Source organism: Colias philodice, chromosome 16, assembly GCF_061535455.1.
Source record: "Colias philodice isolate Cphi_HAF_F1 chromosome 16, ilColPhil1 Martin Lab GWU primary, whole genome shotgun sequence".
Classification (NCBI taxonomy): Eukaryota; Metazoa; Arthropoda; class Insecta; order Lepidoptera; family Pieridae; genus Colias; species Colias philodice.
The window spans coordinates 2,397,710-2,408,930 of NC_143101.1; the positions used below are offsets into that span (position 1 = coordinate 2,397,710).

An 11,221-nucleotide genomic window follows, 5' to 3' on the forward strand; every position below is an offset into this window, starting at 1 on the left:
TTTTATTTATTACCTCCTAAAATATATTATGTTCCTTCACAATTTTTCTTGAGAGATTGTGCGAAAATGATTAAAACTTAAAAGTGAATTCTCATAATAATTTAACTATACGCATAAAATCTGTAAAAATCGTCATGATTTATGATAGAATTTGATATTTTTGGTTTTATGGCATTCGTGAAAGGATGCGCGTTCTAATCCCGCCTCGTGATCGAATTTAAATTCTTTATGATCATCAAAAATCGTCGTCTTAACCATCTAAATATTTATTCAGCCACCTTTAAGTGGCTGTGCCATGAAAACTTAAAAACTACTTAACTATGTAACATGGGGGAAAACTATATAGGTATAAATAGATTAAAATAAAACAAATGGATTGAATATAAAATACTTATTTATTAATACATAACTATATAATGCGTGACACTAACTCTTTCCGTTCATCACTATGACACTGGCTTTGTTCTTCTTGGGGTAGCCGTCGGGATTCATTGTCTGCCATCGCCAGAAGTCGCTACCTGTAATATGGATTAACTAATTAAATTTTATAACTAATTCATTCATAATACTTACATAGTTAAGTAATTAATTCGAAAAAATTTGCCCCACTTTTTGTATTTTTGAAGAATACACTATAAATAGTAAATTAATTGCATAATTTTTTGTACAAATAAATAATAGTTTCATCTGAATAAATTCCAAAAGTAGCATTCGCTTTCTTTATTTTATTATCATACATATGAACGGCATTACCACGGCACCACTAAGTTGTTTTTGGTTCATCCCAAGTCCCCTTACATAAGTAATACATAAGTATTAACTTTACTCAAAAACCCCAATAAACAACTTGTACCTACTATCTTTCCATTATTACATAAAAACACCAATAAACATACACATCTCCTCAATACTCCTAGCACTGGTCCAACCAAGTTCCGTCTTAGCAAGCGTGGCGTCCGCCCACATAGCGGTAATGTCCCCCAACCGGCGGGACACGTACTTCACCGGGACTTTCGTTTGTGTGACCCGCTCGAAGACATCTACTAGCTCTTTGACGGACACGCCTCGGCCTGTGCCTAGGTTGTATACCTGAAAATATGTGGAATGTTGCGTAGAAGGGACTTTGCTATAGCCTATAGGAGTATATAGGCACTTGAATTTTTTAATAAAATAGTTTCCTTACTTCTAGATAGTTTTTAGTTTTAATTTCAGATAGCATGAAAAATATAAGGCAAAAAGTGTTAAGAGCGTTACTCCCGCTCAACGCGTACCGGCCACAGACATGCCACAGATCAAGTAATATACGTAGTACCGGCCGTTACTGAGCGTAAGCCTTCCAAAAGACCGTCCTTCTAGTCACTAGTGGAACCCGAGTATTATGGTGATGAGATACAAAATAATGCTAGAATTTTTAAAAACATACCTTTAATCTGATGTGATTGGTGCTCAATAAATTTAATGCAGCCACGTGGCCATTGGCAAGATCCATCACGTGAATGTAGTCTCGAATTCCTGAAGATAGATATGAATATTATTTATTGACTAGTTTAATAAATATACAACTTAATTAGTAAAGTTACCTAATAAATAAAAATTTAGAATCTACAAAATGTAGATATTATTCAGTTACGAGTAGCTAAAACTGCCTTAAACTTTTAGAAAATTAAGAAGCTTAAAATTAGATATTTGGGGCCCTTTTAAACAAAACCAAAATGTTTTTAACAAATACCCACCTGTTCCATCAGGCGTATTATAATCATTTCCAAAGATAGTTAACACAGGTTTCTTTCCCAGAGCTACTTGGGCCATGAACGGCATGAGGTTGGTGAACTCCTTCGTGGGGTCTTCACCAATGAGCCCTGATGGATGCGCTCCCACTGGGTTGAAGTATCGGAGCGATATTATGTTCCATTTCTGAAAATTATACCATTTTAATAAAATTTTATGGACAAGTGCAAAGAAAAGGGACATTATTTATCTCACGCAGTTTTTGACCTGTTTGCGATACCTATTTCTCATTTTCCCTTAAAGTGTAGGATATGGAAAATTATGGCTCTAATTTACGTACACAATTTAATAAAATGTCTACTGAAAAACGCTTCTTTTAAATCATGTCAATGCTCTACAAGTATTCTACATAAGTACTAATATCGGATCATTTTCCGAAATTAGAATATTTTTTTAGAAGTTTCTCTTCCAAAATAGAGCTGACCTATAGTAATGAGGTAACATACTAAAACTATACACATAGTTATGTGTTTAATAAATCAGGATAAATCATAAAACTATACTAAGAAAAAATTTTTCATCGACACAATTAAATTGCGGAACTAAGCAGTCCTTGAACTTATCATCTACGTTCATCACAGTGGGTGAAGGAAACCGGTTGTAAAGACATTTCTATTATATCATCAGAAAAACACGTGCTATCTATTTTACATCACAATAATTGTTGACTGCTTTCAGCGAAAATTCTGAGAAAATTGTTTATAAAGTAAACAATATTTTCTATATATAGCTGTAGGTAAATACTTAGGTACGTAAATTCATAGCTTCTTGTTCTATCATCGATTGTATTCAATTTTAAACTAGAAAGTAGAGCAAAATAAAACTGTTCCAATAATTTAATACCTACAATTAAATTGTCCAATCCAATAGATACAAGTAGCTATTTATTATAAAAATAATTGTAAAGCCTGTATTTACGGTAAAATAATTTATGATTATTCCTTTGCCATTCGTCTTAATTATTGCTCGCGTACAAACGTTATGGTACGTGATTGTATTAATGAGACCAGAGACCACTTTCACATGGTAGATACAAAAGTATTCCGTAATTATTCATTCATAAATACGAAAATAAATGTAATTCCACGGTAGTATAATGTTCATAATGAATAAACATTTATAAAATTACATAATACCTATGTACCTAACTTATTAAATGAGTATTAATAATAATACTTTCAAATCATGTCAGAACATTCACAATTACATAAATACGTTACAGAAATAGACACTAAACTAACCCCACTAAATTTAAGTAATAAAAACTTTCAGCCCAAATTATACAATAAACAACAGAAACTGAATTCGTGGTCACAGAAATCTCTACATGGGAGACATCATGCCGACCTTGGTCAACAACACGTGGATAGAGATGCATCGAACGAATGGCTGAAGCGTGGCGAACTGTTCCCGGAGACTGAAGCTTTCATGATCGCCATTCAGGATCAAGTCATAGATACCCGCAATTATCAAAAACATATCATCCGCATTCCTAACTTGCCAACTGATTTGTGCAGAAGATGTCATAGTAGCTCGGAAACTATCCAACATATCACCGGTGCTTGCAAATCCATAGTACAAACGGACTACAAACATAGACACGATCAGGTGGCAGCGATCATACATCAAAATCTGGCTCACAAACATTCCTTTGTTTCCAAAAAAATCGCCTACTACAAATATAAGCCTAACACAATCCTCGAAAATGACTCTATTAAAATTTACTGGGATAGAACAATCATTACAGATAAGACTATACATTTTAACAGGCCGGACATAACAATATTTGACAAAACTAAAAACACAGTATTACTAATTGATATAGCAGTATGTAACACACACAATCTTCTTAACACATACACTGAAAAAATGTCAAAATACATTGAGCTCGCTACTGAAATTAAACGACAATGGCAAGTACACACTGTTAACATCATCCCCATTGTAATATCTACAACCGGTGTCACCCCAAAGTCACTCATTTCAAATCTGAAAATACTCCAAATGCCGTTATCTACACTTTCACTTATACAAAAAGCAGTCATTCTTAACACCTGTCGTCTCACAAGAAAATTTCTTAACAATACACCCACATCTACTTAAGTATCATGTAAACCAATGCACTTGGCTCAGGCCCGTGTATTGGTTTTAATTTGACCCTCGAAAGAGGAGAAAAAATAAATATAAAGATAATAAATAAATAAATACACTTTATTCAGCACCAAGTAAATACACGTAAAAAAAAAGAAACAGACAATATGTTATAAAGCTTAAAAGGCGGCCTTATCGCTTCTAAGCGATTTCTACCAGGCAAACTATGGGTAGGATTTTTAATTATAAGAAAGAGGTGAAAACAATAGGTGGTGCAGCAATGATAATGAATTACAGTATATTTAAATTTTAAACCATATAACTACTTATATTATAAATACATAATAATATATTGTAATAAATATAATTTAAGAATACCTACTTATACATTATATACATATTAATATACACATAATATACAATACATACAATACATAACATTCTTTTATTTATATTAAACGAATACGCAATTTTAAGTTAACGACACCAATATTAATATATAATTATATAAAATTTTAAATCAATGTAATTAAAATAATTACATAGAATTAAAATTTTCCATAGAGATTGTGCTCTAGCCATTTTAATGGCTATAAGGCATAAGCAAACTATTTTAAAGAAGCAATGGCTTCTTCTGAAAGCTTCTTAAAATCTTCTAGGACAGAAAGTTACGTCTATTCTAAGCGAAAGTCACGCAAAATAACTAGTCACTAATTAACACAAGATAAATCATAATCTACCTCATCAGCAGCACTCAAATCCTTCAGCATTTCCTCAATGAAGTACTTAGTTCTTCCATAAACATTGGTTATGTTGCCAGTTGCGTGCGTCTCTGTAATTGGTAGATGTTCTGGCTCCCCGTATACAGTACAAGAAGAGGAAAATACCATTTGGTAGCAGTTGTGAGAACGCATTATCTGTGGAAAAGATATTACTAGATGTAGAAATATTTTAATGACTGGTCTATATTCTATACCAATATTAAGCTGAAGAGTTTGTTTCTTTGAACGCGCTAATCTCGGGAACTACTGGACCGATTTGAAAAATTCTTTCGGTATTAGATAGCCCATTTATCGATTATATATTATCACGCTTAAGACTAACAGGAACAGAGCACTGCGGGTAAAACCGTGGAACACAGCTAGTATGTTTATTAAAGTAGCAAGAAAGCGAATTGATGAACTGTCTGAGAGGTTATGGGGCCATATTAAAGGATAGTGCCTGTTTAAGCTCTCTCGACTCTCTTATGAAAAAGAATTTTTTATATTTTAAGAGTACTTTCCTGTAGTACTTTTCCATTCACTAACAACTTTTAAATCAAATAAAAATAGTATTCTACACGCTTTTGAAAGGTTTTATATATTATGTTAAGTTGTATTTGTCAAGTATAACTTACCTCCAATAGATTGAGCATGCCAAGTAGATTGTTTTGGTAGTACAGTAACGGTTGCTGCATAGATTCGCCCACAGCCTTTAGTGCAGCAAAATGGATCACGCAATCTATATTGTGCTGTAAGAAATGTTCATCATACTTTAAACTTTTATGGCTAAAATATTAAATTATATACCTATCCTTAAAAAAATATTGGCTCTTGATCCTTTTGAGTTCATTTAGGAAAACGAAAATAAATCAAAATTCAAAGAGAAAGAAGTGAGAACTTCATTGAACCCAACAATGATGTAGTCTAGTGATTCTTATTATGATCAAGGAAAAAGTTGAGGAAAATATGACGAATCGGAAATGCTGAGCTGCATCATTGTAAACAAAAAAAGAAACATTTCATTCTACAATAAATTATTATTTAAAGTTTAAATCAGGGCATCCGCTATCATTCACACGTTTACTAATTCTATATCATTTTTCAATTTTATCTATCCGACACGAAAGCAATACAATAACATAACCGATAGCGATCATTACCTTATCGAAGATATCATTTATTTGCGGTTTGTCCAGAAGGTCGGCTTTGTAAAACGTGATTTTCTTTCCTGTGATTTGTTCCGCGCGGTCCAACGCTGGGGAGCCTTCTTCGCCTTCAACTGCGTTTGCAAAGTTGTCTATGGCAACTACATCGTACCCAGCTTCGAGGAGGTCTACCACGCAGTGACTGCCGATGTACCCGGCTCCGCCTGTCACTAATACTGTGTGGAACTGTGGCATGGTGAAGCCGTTTAATCTGAAAGAAGAATATCTTTTAGTTGAGAGAAAAGCGTTACAAGAATTTGTAGCTATCTTATAGTAGTTACCTAATGGTTAGGGAGCCAGGTGCAAATTTGGTTAACTATTTCCTCTCAAGAGATAATTCGTCAGACGCATGAGAGTATAGTATTATAAAGCCTCGTGAACGTCAGCTGGCGCTCGGTTGGGGGGGTGAGCGGTTGAAGCCTCCCACGCACATAGGAAAAAAAATACATTCATTCATTCATTTCCTCTCAGCTAAAAATTTGTCAAATTGTAGCTAACCCAATATCTCAACGAAAAAAAATAGTCAGCTGGTTACAACATGGTGTATTATACGTCAGCTGGTGTCTCGAACATGAAAGTTAAATTTAAAGAAAAATTTATTTTCCGTTATTTCCTCTCAAACAAAAATTTACCTGATGATAGCTTATATGTAACTGTGGATAAATATATATGTCAGCTGGCTGTATCTTGGTGGAAAAACCGTCAGCTGATACGGGAGGCTACAACCGCTCTTCCCCCCAACCGAGCTCCAGCTGACGTTCACGAGGCTTCATAATACTATACTTTGATGCATTTTACTAATTACCGCTTGAGAGGAACTTGGTCACAAAATCTGCTGCTGGCTCCCGGACCATAACCATAATCAGAACTTACATAAAACTTTTTATTATAATATTTATTTTACCAATAAAATATTCAATTTTTCTAAAAAAATCCATGTTCTTTGACACACGACGATTACAAGCAAACATTTTAAGTTTTTTATTAGTTACAATGGTCGTATCATCTCTAAATCTTCTGCTGCTCTTAAAGAAAACCGAGAAATCGGAAATCCACTGAGCGGTGTTTCTCAACAGGAAATTAATAATTACATCTCACATACATATGGCTAAATAAAATTAAATGTATTCTGACATCAGCTTTATTACGCATTTCAACCAAACAATGTGCAATAAAAATCGTGTCTTGGATAGACTGCTGTTAACCGCAGTCACGTCTTCGATTGAGGAAATACCTATATCAATATTTGCTGATGGGATTCATTATTAGTAGGATGTTAGCACGTGATTATTCGGTTTAATCCTTGATTGTTTTATCGGAAGTAAAGCTCATATTATAATAGCCAGTGTTGAATAAGAATAATCCGTTTTGGGTAAAATGCTTTAGGGCAAGTCAGTTTTTAGCAATTTTATAGAAAAGTTTTATAAATATGGCTATTTCAAGAATGGTTTTTGTTAATACAACACAGAATTTTCAGAGTGATGTGTAAGTTTTAACGCATACTAAGTACGTCTCTACAATCTACATCATAGTGTTGAATAGTTATCAGTTATCACTTATCACTTATCAGTTAACTACACGAGCGCGCGGTTTAAAAAATAACGAAAGTTTTGCAGCTTTTTTTGCTTATTTGATACCCTATATTTAATATTGCTAATTATTATCGGTTTATGAAATCGTGATTACAATTTAAGCCTCGAAATTATATTTATAGAAATACCGTTCGCAAGGTAAGGTCACGCAGGAATACTTTTAATAAATATTTTTTTATGTTGTTTCAATGTATTGTTTGTAAAATTAGACAAATCGTACTAAAAGCTATCAAGGTGAAGCTAATACAGCTGAGTAGAGCTCTTTTGTGACGATGTTTTACCGTTTTGTCCCGAATCTTATAATGTCATTGAGGTCTTCAGAAATTTTACATCTGTGTTTGAAAGACTCAAGTTCAATAATTATTAAAAAAGTTGGATACAGGATTGACTAAATAAGTTTATTTATAAATTAAGATATAAATGATGAATCAATGTTAATTCAAAGCTATCATTAAATAGGTAGTTAGGTACATAAAAAATGATTTTTGGAAACATTATTAACTAATAAAATCTTAAATAAATTGGATGGATTGAAAGATAAATCTATTCTATATACATATAATAAATCTGTAGAAGGGTCAATTCTGTACATTGAAAATATTGAAAAAATAAATAGCAGGGGGTGTTACTGGATCGATACCAAACCCAAATATGTGATTAAAAATTTTTTTGTCTGTCTGTCTGTCTGTCTGTATGTGAAGACATCACGTGAAAACTAACGGTTCGATTTCGATGAAACTTGGTATAATTATACCTTATTATCCTGGGCGTAAAATAGGATACTTTTTATTCTGGAAAAATACGTAGCAAAAAAATTTTAATTTTTCAGTTTTATCCATAGACGTTGTTCTGTAGAACCGAGAACACACGTTGCGTATTATTATAGGCCTAGCCGTATTTGGGTCCAATAGATATTTATAAGATGTCATTGTCAGAGTTACTCAAAATGGAGACCATCCACGCGAAGACCGACATCCGCGCGGACGGAGTCGCGGGCGGAAGCTAGTTTTATACTTATAAATAAAAAACATACACTATATTTTATATGGAATGGAGAATATACAGATAAAAATATAAGTTAATAATGAATGAAGCGGTTTACCGACACGATTTAATAATTAAAACTCCAATGATATCATCTTACGATAATTGCTAATGCAGATGGTTAAGAGGAAGGAAAACACTAGTACCTACATAAACATAAAAGAAGCCTACGTAAAAGAATGCAGAGACTTCATTGAGTAGAAGTAAATTTCTTCACAAAATTGAGAAATGATGAAAAAATTGCTGTATGATGATCAAAGTGTTTTAATGCTATTTAATTTATAATGTAATTTTTCATAAATACATACTACGAGATAATCGTGTTTCAATGAGTACCTACCTAAGCATTTCACATGAATCCAATACCAGCATTATTTTAATGTACCTAGTACATAGGTACATACGTCATATAAAAGTAGAGATCTATATGTGATTGTTTCCGATTAATAAATACCATTTCTGAATAGTAATTATCTTATCAATTCATGTTAAATCACTAAATAAACGTGTAGGAAATGTTTGATGTTTTTAATTAGATTTTCTTGTAATGATACGCAGAAATTACAAAATTATTTTATCTGATCTTTATCTCTACGTAAGTAGAAATAATAAACCGCTATTTTCCATGCAGAGAAAAATATACTTGTTCTTGGAAATAATTATTACGAGATTTTCATATATTAGTAGCAGTGGTGGCCGATGAGGACCTCGGACTTCAAATCGAGAAGTCTAGGGATTCCACGCGAGCGCGAAGAAATAAATTGGTTTTTTAATTATTTATCTGCACGTGTTGTTAACATCACCACTACTCAAATGGTGAAGGTCAACATCGTGGGGATACCGTCTACCGACATGTCGAAGAATCAAAAGTTCGACGACGCGACGCGCGACGCGACATCTACCAACCCGCACTTGGTGATTGCCGATTGGTCAGCGTTAAAATTTCTTAAGTATTTATTTTAATTTATAATTATATAATCTGTATTATTTTTTTTATTATTGTAATAGTTATATTTTTATAAAATATTCCTTGTTAATTATTTATTGATGCTGAATTGACATTTACCATCGAGATTTATGTCTCAAAAACTGAATCAAGTTTTTAAGATATATGCATAATTATTTATTAATAGTATAATTAAGTATACTTTATTTTAATGAACACCTGACCTAAATAGATGTGTGCAGAAATTATTAAACCGATAGAATATTTGGTACAAAGCACCAAATATTATTTTAAAATTAATTTCGCGTTTGTGTTTCACCTTTCACTAGAACCTATCTTAATTATAGTAGATATTTATATAGGTAACTAAGTATAGTTTATTTTAATTTATGAAAACTATAAATGGAAGCTCATCATTTAAATATACAATATGAGCGATATTTCTGACATGTACCTAACTAGTTATGATGAAAAAATAAATGACAAAAATGTGGTATGTCTGGAACGAATAAGACGACTCCCGGTTATGTTATGATCTTTTTGCATCCTGTGAGCTTTGCGTTCAGTAACCCAAGAAATAAAGATGTCTGTTTAGAAGTCTTAACCGCAGGCCTTCTTAGAATAACACGCTTCAATGCGAATTACAAACGGAAACTGATTCATTCTTATTTCTTCGATATAAATTAAATCTTCATGCCTAGATTAATACTGACATTAGTGTTTAAAGAATTTATTGTTTTAATTATTTAAGCGTATAAAAAATATTTTATGAAATAAACGTGAGCTTTTTTGTGGTCTACTTAAATAAATTAGACTTTCCTTATTTCCTAAATGCTGTTTTTAAAGTGAGAGAAACAATAAAATCGAAACGAAACCAAACCGGTATCAAAGCAACCGTTATTGTCAACTGTTCACTCATAATACCGTTATATTGTTATATATTATGTACTTACGTGTATCGTATCCCATTAACTAATATTGCACTTATTTTGATCGGTTTTAGTGTTATTTCGCAAAAGGCGCGTCAACACGACGGGCAGCGCGCGCGCATCTGACTGGCTGATTATCGAGCGATGTCCGCAAGTCTGCAATGAACTGACTACGTCATCTGACTTAACATGGCAGACAATCACACTGAGCCGAACGGATGGCCGATAAATAAATAATTCAAGCTTATCTACACATCAATTATGTAGGGGAAACGGGGTTTTTTTACTTACTTTTGTATACGATAATAATCGGCAGATTTTTAACATTATTTGACCATTAGCAAGCTGTATATTTGCTAAATATCATCAGTTCAGCATCACCACATTAGAAACAAGACCACCATGGTTCTGGCAAATATAAATTAATTAACATCTTGGAGACTTCAAAAGCGCTCTTGAAAGAAGCTTTTTTAATTCCACATACACAACGAAGAACGAACACCGTAACACATTACTTTGGCTAGGTCATTCGTATCGGTGTGACATGCGGCCACATTTTGTCAGTGACCTCAACTTACCTTGTGAGTTGTGTGAACATAACCCTGCAGTCAGTCATTGCCTATATTACTTGCTCTGTGGTCATTGCTTTCGCGTCATATATTATGCACTTCGCTAATTATGTATATTGCATTATTCATTTTATTAAAAGCTTTAGCTTAAGCTTTTAATTCCATTTATTCTATAAAAGCTCAAGCTTTTATGAATTAAAGTTGATTTCTATAGAGCGACTAAAATAACAGTGACGTGTATAACAGCTGTTATTATAGCAGACTTATAGCATATGATTATAATTAAAGTTGCTGGC

General features: G+C 32.9%; 1 protein-coding gene across 1 annotated transcript; it reads right to left on the bottom strand.

Annotated features, from left to right (window-relative positions):
• Positions 1-378: 378 nt before the first annotated feature.
• On the bottom strand, positions 379-10,523 carry LOC149481469 (UDP-glucose 4-epimerase-like). The gene is made up of 8 exons (XM_089705097.1): positions 10,381-10,523; positions 5,801-6,056; positions 5,276-5,389; positions 4,620-4,796; positions 1,734-1,914; positions 1,424-1,512; positions 897-1,089; positions 379-518 (listed from the first exon to the last, which is right to left on the bottom strand). Exons 2-8 carry the CDS (start codon positions 6,038-6,040, stop codon positions 427-429), a joined length of 1,086 nt encoding a protein of 361 aa, XP_089561223.1. The 5' UTR covers positions 6,041-6,056; positions 10,381-10,523; the 3' UTR covers positions 379-426.
• Positions 10,524-11,221: the final 698 nt, after the last annotated feature.